Source organism: Stegodyphus dumicola, chromosome 5, assembly GCF_044657685.1.
Source record: "Stegodyphus dumicola isolate Sdum_Otavi_A_Nest chromosome 5, ASM4465768v1".
Lineage (NCBI taxonomy): Eukaryota > Metazoa > Arthropoda > Arachnida > Araneae > Eresidae > Stegodyphus > Stegodyphus dumicola.
Window position 1 is genome coordinate 219,776,492 of NC_140772.1, and position 13,430 is coordinate 219,789,921.

The 13,430-nt window shown below is 33.0% G+C and overlaps 1 protein-coding gene across 3 annotated transcripts in view; it reads left to right on the forward strand.

Annotated features, from left to right (window-relative positions):
• The first annotated feature begins 1,056 nt into the window (after positions 1 to 1,056).
• The window catches only part of LOC118184970 (uncharacterized), a 120,706-nt gene continuing 108,332 nt past the window's right edge, over positions 1,057 to 13,430 (forward strand). The window contains exons 1-3 of one of the 3 annotated variants that reach the window (XM_085817675.1): positions 1,057 to 1,195; positions 6,681 to 6,815; positions 8,773 to 8,839. In XM_085817675.1, the coding sequence (XP_085673801.1) occupies positions 6,690 to 6,815; positions 8,773 to 8,839 (193 nt within the window). In that variant the 5' untranslated portion in view covers positions 1,057 to 1,195; positions 6,681 to 6,689. Of the gene's footprint in view, positions 1,196 to 6,680; positions 6,853 to 8,772; positions 8,840 to 13,430 lie in introns of those variants that run through there. The other 2 variants (XM_085817676.1, XM_085817678.1) reach the window with 2 other exon arrangements.

Below are 13,430 nucleotides of genomic sequence, written 5' to 3' on the forward strand. Positions count from 1 at the left end.
ACGGACAGCACCAATATTCCAGGTCTCTGTATCGCCAAATTTGGCGAAACGTCTGTTAATTAGAGCCATGTTTTGCGAGTTTTGGCGATTCCCCCAAAATTTGGCGACAAAAATTAGTCGCCAAAACTACAGCCAATTTATGATAAGGTAGCCATTTACTGAAGGTTAATAGACTTTCCCCTGTATTCTTACTTTCCAGCAAGATTCGCTTCTTTAGATTTTCATGTTATATTATACGCACACGAAATAAATAAATAAATACAATTTAACATACAATTTTGTAGAGACATTTGGTACTTTTTTGGGGCTGGAGTGATAAAAAATGAGCAACTCTTTTCCCGGGAAACGAAACACGGACATCTGGAATACGCGCCCAGGGTGCAGACTACTACACTACGAAGGCATGCTAAGAAGGCGGGAGAAATCCCTTATATACTCCCCGTTTTAAAGTTCGACTGAATTTTTAGCGGACCCAATCTCCAAATCTTGGGTCTGGAGAGTTATCATCCACCATCCTTTTAGTTCAGGCGCCACTGTAGAGACATTAGGTATTTTTTGAAGCTGGTGTTATGAAAAATGAGCAACGCCCTTCCAGGGAATCGAACCACGGACCTCTGTAATATGCGCACAGCGTGCAGACCACTACACTACAAAGGCATGCTAAGAAGGCGGGAAAATACCTTATGATTTCACTAAAATTAATATACAAAAAATCGTAAAAATACTTTTTGCAGCATGGCTAACAAATTGTAGTCACAGTGTTCAAATCCATTAGCAGATAAAATTAAATCACTCAACCAAAACTATATATATATTTAAAAAAAGCTATTATCATGCTCCATCGAATGTACTGTTTAAAATATGAAAATGGCTACATAGCAGAATGCTGACTGATTGCCTAAAAATTTGACCTTTATCGTGGTATTGCTATTTTACCTTTATTTGCATATTGCCTAATTAGCATACTCAAACTTATCGAAATAAAATAAGAGTTCTACTCACTGATAGTGCAGTTTATATTCTTTTACACGGTTGCTGAAGCGTAAAACAGACAAGTAAGCGATAAGTTCAGAGGTGAAAGGCTAGATAATTTCTTGATATATTAACTACGCTAACAGCACGCCATCTGAAACGCAGTAAATGATGCATTTCTCTCGCGCTTTGGATGTAACACTACAGTGAATTTTTCGCCTGGGTAAGAATAATTCTTTTAATATTAATGCATTTGTTTACATTTTGCAAATGATTATCAGTGTCATATACTGCTTATTAATAATAATCAATGTTCAGAGTGTTTTGAATTTGAATCTTACTACATGTTTTAAGTTTTGATTTGGGTATTTGATTGATTTGTAATTGATTTTGTTATTTCATATTTCTAGAAAAAATGTTTTGATTACGGTACTTAGCTAAATGTCTAGACTTTTTGAACAATATTAAAAAAGGGAAGAATTGACTTTAAACTTAATGCAATATTTTTAGTTTTATACAGTAGTGACAAAAAAAAAAAATTATGATGCGGACTTCCTTGTACGGCCCATTAAATTATACGCAATTTTTGCTGCATTTCTTTTTAAATTAGTTCCTTGAACTTCATTAGAGCTATATTTCTCGTTAAATTCGCGACAAGTTCGTTCAATTTCTCCCTTCGCGACACGTCAAAAATACATAAAACCTCAAAATATCTTCATTAAAAATTGAAAAATATAGAAAAACATAAAACATCAAATGCAATTCGGCCAGTGGACAAGTAGGCAGAATTTTCCGTGTACAAAACTTAAAGTTTACTTCTGGTCCCATTCAGCAAAAAGACACTGAAGGTGCAGAAACTGTCTTAATTCACTATTCTAAGCTTTAAATGTAAACAAATAGAGCTGCTAAGTTGGGCTTAGCCGCACTTAAACAACTTTTAAAATTATTAATAATGCTACAACTATAGTGTGCAGAATAATTAGAGGAACCTTAATCCTCTAATTAATTTGTGCAGATTAATTAGAGCAACATAATTCAATGATTAGAGCAATATAATTCAATGATTCATAAGAACAACATAATTCAATAATTCATAAGAACAACATAATTCAATGATTTTTAAAGCAAAAAATGCACAAGTTACTAATATATAACTAATATAAACTAATATAAACTGAGCTCACCCAGCCGTGTAACAGAGTGGTTATATATATATATATATATACTTTATATATATATATATATACTTTTGGTGCGGCCGATTGCAACCGAAAGGGGAGGTGCACAACCATATGTTATAGCAGTCCTATGTTCAAAATTTAACTCTCTGAAGCTGTTCTTTTTTGAATTATGCGATACACAAATACGTATGTACAAACGTCACGAAATAAATCTCTTTTGAATGCATTTTAAATCATTTTGCAATCCGTTTTGGGTAAAAGAGACCGTTATTCTATCCTTACGTACAGATGTCACGCAATTCCTTTACTTCGTAGAAGGAATTAAAAATTAATGTCCGTGATTTTTCAAAGTTGAAAACATTCTTGAGATCTTCTTAGCATTTATTTTTATAACTGACTGGAACTGAAGTCGAAGCTATACAGACTCTTGCAAATGACTTTGAGTGATTTTCTGCTGAAGTGAAATAAATCTTAATCTGAGTACAATAGAAAAGACATGATTACTGCAATGTACTTTACTTGATTAATTTGGAATATAAATTTTATATTATACCTAACTTTTTTAAAAAGAAGTTAAATAACTGTTAATCCAAAATAATGAAGTTATTTAAAGGACTTTATGATTTATTAAAAATAGAAATATATCGTATTTGATGTAATAATTTATTAATTTTTATTTGCATATTTTATTATTCTTGATGCCTCACATGATATCAGTTGGTATAATACATTACTCAGGAAACCAGCAAGTAATAAAAATCATATTACAAACTCGTTTTCGATGTTAGACTTTGCAACACAGAAAAAAGACGCAAAATAAAATGAAGTATTAACGTCTTCTTAAGACATGCTGATAAAAGTCAGACGTCTGTGTCGACGTTTATGACAGTGTTATCGAGAAGGTCAATTCAAGTTATTTTTGAATGTATCAAACTTATTATGAAACTCGAATTATTTATTCATACATTTTTGTAAAAAATAAAAGCAATTTTCTTGATTAAATACTTGATAAAATCAGCTGCTAAAACAATTTCTTCCCATTTTATCTGTTAGTATCTGTATGCTTCTCACACAAAAATAAAAAATAAAATGTATGTAGTTATATTAATATTTGAAAAAAAATGAAAGTTTTAGATTTTATATTACTCCGAAAGGGGCCCGCGCTGGGGATAAAAATGTTTATTCTGCGCAGTGTTGACCCTGCTCGCTTTGAAATCGTTGAGTTTTTTAATCAATAATTCGCTAAAGTTTTACAAAATATGAAATAAATGAAACAAATTCGAAACTCAAAATTCGGATTTCCAGGGGCCTGATTCGGGTGGAAAACTACATTATTCAAAGTTAGATGAATCCAGGTTCCGCAATTTTTTCACAGTGAGATAAACGTACATACATTCATATAGATTCTACATAACTTCTTTAAATATAATAGAGGATGATAATATTTAGTGGCAGCAACTTGAAAAGATATTTAAAGATCTCAGTGACTCGCCGCAAAATACCCTTTCGTGACTAACTGCCTTTCTGGGCTAATGCCCCTTTAGGCTAATTAATAATTATAAGTTTTCTAATTAGAAGTCTTTTTTACGTTAAAAATCTCGAGATACAAAGCACCATTTCATATAAAGACTCATATTAAAGAGGAGAAGTCATTTCTTTGTTGTTTCAATTGAAATTATGTAGGAAAAATATTTGTATATACCTATGCCATTCGTAATTTGCGATATTCAATTTTTGAATTAAATCAAGAATCAGTAGGAATTAGACAGATAATTGATTAAAACGATATTAAATGTACACGAAAAAAAAAAGGCAGCAGTTCTACGAGGGCATTTCGAAAAGTAAAGATACACCGTACGCCAGAGGAAAAAAAAAAAAGTTTTGGTGAGCAAGTTGGCAACACAGGTGTCAACCTTGAACCATTAGCTTTCTCCTCGCGGTCGTTCGGCATTTCAACGTTGATTCTGGTTGGAGTAAGTCGTGTTTAAAATGGCTGCGCCGATTCAGAATCCCTCCAAAAGCGAAGCGCGCTCCGTCATACGTTTTCTTCATGCAAAAGGTCAGCGACCAGCGGATATTCACAAAGAAATTGTTTCTGTTTATGGGAACATTATGAATCGACAAAATGTAACGAAATGGTGTCGTCATTTCTCTGAAGGTAGGACCGATGTCCATGACGAACATGTCGGCCATCTGTGATTTCTGATGCCCTTATTCAGAGAACAGAGGAAGCAATTCGTGCGAATAGACGTCTAAAATTGAAAGAATTGCATCAGATCATACCGGAAGTGTCAATGACAACTCTTTATGAAGTTGTGACTGTCAAGTTAGGGTACAGGAAATTGCATGCGCGCTGGGTTCCAACAGGCGGCAACCTTCTATGACTGTGGAATACAAAAGCTTGTGCACCGACTTAACAAATGTTTGGATAACGAATGTGATTATGTCGAAAAATAATAAATAATCCAGTTAATAAGATGTTACTGACGTTTTCTAAATAAATGTTTTTTTAAGGAATACGAGCCATTGTATCTTTTCTTTTCGAAATGCCCTCGTACATCTCCCGTTCTATTGGACGGATTGCTGAAATTCGACTTGCGTTTTACATTTCTTGAAAGCGCGACTTAGGATATGTATTAGATTTATATATAGCATTGTTCTAATGTAGATATTTTGACACAAAATCGGTTTTTCTTTAAAATGGCATGAAATTTTTTTCCCTATTTCGATTCTACGACTCAAATTTTGCCAAACTTCCAAGTTTTGAAAAAAATCGCCCGAATAGTTTTTAAAAAATTAGCTCTCAAAATATTAGCTCCTCAATGTTAATTGAATTTAATGTATATTTATTAATATATCTTTTTTTAATAAACTTATTTGATTCTTCCTTTCATATTTCATAATTTAGTTTCAATCCAAATAAAATTCGCTCATTTTTTATGATTTATTTTTAAAATTGGTATTTTAAAATATTTATAGATTTTTCGGAAAAAAAAATATAACTTATAAACCTATAAAACCTATATTATAACCTATAAAATTTATGCCATCATCTTAAAGTAGATTTACTTCTAAGCATACCTGCAAAAACTTACAATTTTTTATTCAAACTTTTCTAAGGCGTTTTGAAATGTGACGTACTTTTATAAGCGATAATGAAGAAAATGTAGTTTACGCAGTTTGTTAAGATTATTTGAAAGAATGAAAAATGAACCTTTTTTTCCTCTCGTGCATCAATGAAAAAAAAAAAGAAAGTAAGTAGGTTGCCATAAATTAAGAATTTCGCCAAGTTAATTATTCTTGGCGCAAACTGAAAAAATTTAGCCAAGATAAATTTTTAAATTTCTCTGTAAATTTGGTACCAAATTTTACAAAATTTAATATTTAAGCATAATTTGTGCCGTAGAATCAAAACATGGAAAAACGTTGGCATGCCATTTCAGAAAAAGTAAGATTTTGTGTCAAAATACGAATATTAGAACAGTGCTATATATAAATCTAATAATATATCCTATGTCCTAAGTCGCGCTTTTGAGCCATGAAAAGCGCAATTCGAATTTCGTCAATCGGCTCAATAAAACGGTTGATGTAGAACTGTAGCTTTTTTTGGAGCAGTGTACATTATAAATAGATATTGTAAAATAAATTAAATATTATAAATTAAATCATATATAGGCCTGCTATTGAACTGTCAACTGAGTTAAGTCCTAGAAACCCTACTAGACGAGATAGGTCTTACTAGACCCTACTAAACCTAGACAGACTTCCTACACCCTTACGCATCTGAGACGTAGTTATCGCTACGTCTCAAATGTTCACAAAATACTGAAGAAAGTATTAAATAACCTTTTATTTTAATCTAAATCAAACAGAAAGGCACATTTTGTGCTATATATAAAAAGCACTACTCGTGACTAATCAAATTAAGAAATAATATAAAAAACTAATAACGTAATCTAAGACTACACATGTAATAAAATAAGTTAGCATCCGGCTCAATTATTTTATCGACGCATAAATTTAAATTATCGCCGCGGTGACCGGTACGTCATCTTAGCGGGGTCTTTACTGTCTGTCTACGAAAAGAACAGCCCCGCCACTGTGTCTGAAGGGTGGCGGTCGCTATAGCAACAGGGCTAGTATATTTCAAATAGGGGCGAACCAAAGGTCACCAGTTCATCTTTAAATACGCCAAGATGGCAAACTGGAAAGTAAATCTTTAAGACACCGCTATGGAAAATGGGTCAAGGCTCGTTTCTACGGCGACCGACAGCTGCAGACTATCTGACGAGAGCTTTTCGTATAATGGACAGACTGTAGAACAACTAGATTCAAGATTTGTATAACCCCGGAGCTGAGACTGCCTAAGTACAGATCCTAGACAATAGCTTCGCAGAGTTCTCTACGTCGACCCCGGGGGGGGGGAATGTAAGTCTTAGAAATTAAACAACAAAATCCTATTAAACTTATGCATTATTATTAATTTGCGTGCATATACATAAATTCTTCTCATGTTTGTTCATGTAGGCCCGAAAGATGAAGCTAACGCCTCGAGAACTAGATGCATTACTTGTACACCAAGCTGGATATCTGGCACAAAAAAGGTTAGCCAGAGGATGCCAACTGAACCACCCTGAGGCAGTTGCTCTAATATCCTGCCAAGTACGGTGTTTTTGAAAACTTTGGTAAACATTTTATTGTAGGTATCTAGGTATCAATTTTCTCTAGTCTGAATTTAACTGCGCACCTCTGCATATTTATTTTTCAGGATAAAGATGTACATTTATTAAAACTCTTTTAACAAGCTATGAAAGAGATGCACTCAAACAAGGGTTTTAATGTGTTTGACCGTTGAGATGATTTAGTACTAACACTGCGCCGAAAGAATTAAATTGCCATCCCGACACGACAGAGAAAATATAATGTCTGTCAAATCCTGACACAGGGAAAATAATAGCAGATTACACAGCTTTTATTAGAAAGCTTAGATTTTTACAGTGTAATAAATTAGTAATAAAAATAATATGTAGTTACTATTGGTAATAAATAATATAATTATATACTTGGAATTTAAAAATAATTATCGATAATATTTAGTTTGGTTTTTATGTGATTATGGCAAAGCCGAGGGCTATCCGCCTAAAAGGAGGGATAACCTTCGTGGAGGACGTTTTAATGTAAACCGGCTCGTATATACGCTATACATAGGGAAAACCACGAAAACGCCCATGGAGCGAGCTCGTTTGCGGGATTCGAAACTCGGACACAACTACCAGTGTTCAGTGACTTTACCGTTCGGCCGCTGATGCGCCGATTATTGATAATAAAAATATAATGCATAAGATGTTTGTGATAAAAATGTAGTAAAATATTTATACTAAAAATATATATAAGATGCTGGTGATAATACAGGTACAATAAAAATATTAGTAATAAACCCATACGTCTGATACTTTCTTGAAAATTGCTGCAGTAAAAAAAATGCATGCCATTGAAACAAGGACATGATACACTTTTAATTAACTTCAGTGAAACGACATGTTAATTATTACTTGTGAATTCAATTTATTACGAACCCGAACGCACGAAACAATATTGTCGCATATAACAAACTTAATTTTAACGTGATGACACTCACAAAAGCAGTTTTTGGTCCGGATGCAATTAATAAAACATTCATTCGAGTTTTGAGTTCTTCCGTGAATGCAATTTGGCAGTAGTTTTTTTTTTTTTTTTTTTTTTTTTTTTTGTCAGAGAGACTTCTAAACATATTTTTAACAGCTAATAAAACAGGTTTTGGCAAAAAAAATGTGTAGTAACATGCTTTTTATCATCTAATATAGCTCTACTGTAGCCCCACCAAATATTTGTGTCTTTCAGACAGGCGGGCTTGCTCGTGGTTGTTTACATTATTTAATGAAACATTTCGGTCTTTTAAAATTTCGAAACATCCATAAATTATATATTTTTGAATTCGTCTCAGTCTACTTTACCTTTTTAGCCGAATATTGAAAATTTTGAAATTTTGAAAATTATTATGTCATATGTCCCCTTAATACTATTTCCTCAGTACCAGTTACAAATCTAGATTAGTTGTATTGTTTTAGTGAGTGCAGAACTATTTAATCTCCAGACACCAGCTACTTTCATTTTTTTTTCATTTTCATCTTTCATTTTTCTTCTTGTATATGGAATATGTATAGGTACACTTAGGGAATATTTAATTTAATAGGAAACGTGCATCTTAAAGTAATCTAAGTTAGAAAACTTGTTTCGTAATATCTTTTTAAACTGTGCACACGAAATGTTTTGTATTTAATTTAATTAAAGTATAACAGTATTTTACTAGTTTAACAGTATTTATTGGTGACACGTGTAACATAAATTATTGTCAAAAAGGTTTGAAACAGGCCTATAATTAGCGATTTTTAATTTCTCAAATCTTAGCAATAGATAATAGAATATTTTTCTTTGCCTAGATATTGCCCTTGCTGTGCTATCAAACATAATAATTATTTAATTGAATAATTACAGTACTGCTACTTTAATTTCGTCTTTAATAATGCATATTTAGTAACTCATGTTTTCTGTTCTGATGTTTCTTTTTTCTAATTTTTAGATCCAAGAATTTGCTAGAAATGGTGACAGTGTAGCGGAATTGATGTGTAAAGGTCGACAGTTATTAGGTAAATACTTCAATTCTTTCTCTTTTTAAACATTTAAGGTATCTGCTCATAAAATTAAAATATTTTTATTCTCAATTTTCGTCTAATTTTTACGTTTCTTATCCAATTTATTACATATGATTCCAAATAAGTTATTCAAAGTAGCATAATGTAGTGGGAGCCGTGGCAATTATTACTGCGAATATGCTCAAGGACCATTGAAATTAACAGGAAAAGAAAAACAGGAAAAATGCTTGGTATATTCAGCAATTGTCTGCTGTTGTTGTTGACTAGTGCTCCCTTCTCTAACCCATAGTCAGCCCAAGCCCTTGAAATTCCTCTTAGCAAGGAACGCAAGAAATACCTGTCTTTGGTGTGCACCTCACTGCTTGAACCTTGGCCTTGAGCACCTTACAACTGACAGTGCAATTTAGCTCAGTTCCACTCCTAATTTTGGAACTGATTCGAGGGTCTCCCACCCCTCTTACCCTACCACTAACCTCTCGAGAGTACTTTCGGCTTGCCACATATTTAGAAGGCCCCCATGCCACACGAACACTATACATTTACAAACATATTAGCCTTCTCCGGGATTCGAACCTGGACCTTTCGGCACGGCAGTCAGCGATGCTAACAACTATAGCGGTTGGGCGGTTGCTTTACCTATTTAGATGCTTTTTGTAAGAAGTATCTGAATATGTTTTTACAATTTTCTCTATGTAATATATTTCTTTGGTCAAATATAGTCTTTGTTTTAATACTGACGTCACTGTCACAGAAAATTTTGCACTGTATCACTTGGAAGGTTTTCGTGAAAAATTGCAAATAATAAACTGGAATTATGCAATGTTCCCTGAACATATCTAAGGAAGTATATCGCGGACAAAATATGCCAGAGAAAAGAACGCAAGACGAAACGTCACCGCATAAAACATACGCTAGAAAGCAAAGAGAAAAAAATTCACCGTTTTAAACGTTGTCACCGTATAAAATATCGTCATAGGAAATTAAGAGATGCCAAAATCTCGCAATTTGAAAACATCGTAGTAGAAATAAAGCAGCTACAAAACATTTATAAGGTATTTCTCCATCCTTCCTAGTTTGCTTTCGTGGTGTAGTGGTTCTACACGCTGAGCCGGTATTCCAGAGGTCCATGGTTCGATTCCCGGCGAAGGCGTTTGCTCATTTTTCATCTTGCCTGCTTCGAAAAAATACCTAATGTCTCTACACATTAAATGACAAAAACATAGCATAAAAATGCAGTTTATGAGTCTATTGTCATTCAGAATTCTGTAGAGGATATTTATTGGTGAATAAAGACGACCTTTCTAAGACGACCGGTCATGGTTTGGCATGACTTTGCTGTTCTGTGCAGATGGTCATCTTAGTGAGGTGACGTTTAATAAAGATGCTACTTTGTGTTTTCAAACCTAATAGCTACTTTCCTAAGCGGTAGTTGTGACAGCGTTCACTGCACTTTAACTGAGAGTATAAAATGCAGTTATGGTGCTATGAAAATTTATAATATGAAAATGCTACGAATTTTTATAATATAACATTGGCAAAAATTTAGAATTCTAAATGTTTGAAACGCACAAATACATCATTTAGAATGTTTTCGTCATTCTAGTTTTGATAGCAGTTTTGTTTTTTACCACCATATTAGCAGTTTTGTTTTTTACCACCATATTAGCAGTTTTGTTTTTTACCACGATGTTTGCAGTTTTGATTTTTACAACAAAACTGAGAAATTTTGTCACGACACTATTTTCTACTATCATATTTTGTAATGTGATGATTAAGAACGGCGAAGGTTCATTTTCCACCATGATGTTGTCTTCTCTACCACGATTTTTTTTATTGGTTGACAAAGAAAGTTTTCTCTGTCTGAAGTTTCTCTAATCTATCTTGTTTACGTTTGCGTTTTTAGCTGTATTGAACGTTTAATCGTTACATGCTCAGCAACGTTGAACAAAAATGATAAAAGAAGAAATTTTAATGAAATCTGAAATATTTTTCATATGAAATTCATTAAAACTTCGTATAAATTTTAATTAAATATGTTTTTTTATTATAAAAAGCGCGAAATGTCTCAGTCGGCATCGTATATAGCAAATGGCGACATTTCTCATAGATAATAAATTTTTAAAATTCAGGCTCACCAGCAGCAGAGGGGCTCACCAGCAGCAGAGAAGTCGCTAAACACTGGTAGTTCGGTCCAGCTTTCGAATCCCGCGAACGGGTTGGCTGCATGGGTGTTTTCGTGGCTTTCCCCATGTATTCACGTGTATACAAGTCAGTTTCCCTTAAAAAGCCCTCCACGAAAGCAACCCTCCCCCTAGGCAGATAGCACTCGAATGCTCTGCCATAAATAAAATAAACCAAAACGAATCTTTCAGATTCACCATACACATACAGATTTCTTTGTGCAAAGAACAGCGCACTTCAAAAGCGCTACAAAATTAGCTTGTGGGGAATTTTCAACACTACCCACCTATGCTACACAAATTATGCTATCCAATTTTATAAAAAGTATCACAATTTTAACATACAAAGTGACTTAAAATTTCAGAAGGCCACTTACATAACAGTATGCAGTACATTTACAAGAATATTTACCTAATCTAAATAAAAAACAGCAAAGGTAAATTTCACGGAAAACAGATACAGATAATAACATTAAATTCAAAAGTTTTCAGTGAGTATATATTAAATCAAATGACAAATAATGAACTACAAGCAATGATTCAGCAAAATATATTAAAAGTTACATAATATGTAAAATTTGGATACAATTTGCTAATTCAGTTCATATTATAGTTTAAGAGTTGAAGGGAATATAGCAGCTGTGCAGGTCAGTTTAATTCCAGTTTTTGCCATACATGATAGTACAAGACTATTACGGCCATTCAGACTTTACATTGTGCAGCACAAGACCCACAGCATTAAATTTTGTTGTTTCATCAAATAAAAATACGTCACCAAATTCAAGATTGTTTTTAGGTTCTGAAATACTCAAAAAGGAACTTTTTTTGAATGAAGAAACGTTCCAATGAGTGAGAAAAATCAATGTCATCTTGATACTGATTTTTTTCTATTTTTCCTAAATACATTTTAAAAGTTTTGTTTGATATTATTTTCGTTGGATTAAACTTTCTCTTGAGGAATAGCACTCGGGATCTCTACAAAGTTATATGGATATTCAGTTTTATCTTCGATCTATAGAAAATGAGTTGGTCAAGTTCAATTTTAAGTAGGTCATGAACGTTAAGTCGTCAGTTCCTAATATTTTCGACTTCCGTCGGAATAATCATCATCAGATCTTCAAAATGCATTTGAGCTCTACCTAAGATTCTCTTAAAGGCTCTTTAATGCTCTCCAAAGCGTGTTAATAAAAGCTTTTCCAACATTGCTTCACAATAAATTTCTAGATCAAACTTTCATTTGCAATAAAATGTCGAAAATCTTCTTTAACAATGATTTAAAATTAAGGTAAATCTTTGGCAGCATATTTAAATGCTTTCTCATTTTCCTGATAAAAATGTAAGGTAGTTCCTTCTTCTCGAGATATGATGTCAAAGAGCCAAAAGGAATTTCTTTGCAGATGTATAGGATCAGAGTTCAATATCAATGTAATAGCGCACATGAACAATACTTTGTATGATTTTTAGATGTCCTTCCCAAATATGACACTAGCAGGGCCAGTTAATTTCCAAAATTTTGCTTTTGGGTAACTAAGCTGCCTTTTTTTTTCGTAAGTTTTGCTTTATACTTTCGACATAACAAGTGTTCTTCCTTATGACCTTCAGTCTTCATTATGACCTTCTTCACTACATTTACAGATCCAAAATTTCTGCCCTAATTTTTTTCAAGTTCGCAGCGATTCCTGCGTGTAGAACGTTGCTCTTCTTACAAATAATTCAGTAAATCTGGAGTATTTGGGAATAAAGACTGTTTTTTGTCAGATCTACACTCAGTTTTTTCCAGTTTAGTTCCCTCAATTAACTTCTCGTGCCATAATTTCTTGTGTGAAGAAATGCGTTTAAGCTTTGTGAGTGCAAAATATTTTAGGATATTGAATTTCAGAAGTACTTAATAGGCCACTATAGGAAGTTGCTTTTTTAATCATGCAATAAAACATTTGATCCAGATTACAATCCTAAGAAGTTTCAGTAAGTTATTGATTCCTTAATATCTAAAATATAATTTTTTCTTTTTGCAATATAATACGTAGTCATTTTTAATAGAGTATATAAGGTATTTCTCCCGCCATCTCAGCCTGCTTTTGTAGTGTAGTGATCTGCACTCTGGGCGCGTATTCCAGAGGTCCGTGGTTCGATTTTTGGAGAGGGCATTCCTCATTTTTCAAGTCTCCTCTCCGAAAAAATTCTAATGTCTCTACATAGTGATATGATACGATAAGAATGGCAGAAGTCAAGGTACTGGCGCCATCTATTGTAAAAAACAAGGAAACTAAAATGTAATTTCTTTAAAGGCTGAAAGTAAAAATGGATTGGAATTAGCATGATAGTATTGTGTTTCCAGTACTTATTAAATTTATCTCATTATGTTTATCTGTATATTTATTACGTTTATCTATTATTTTTATTAC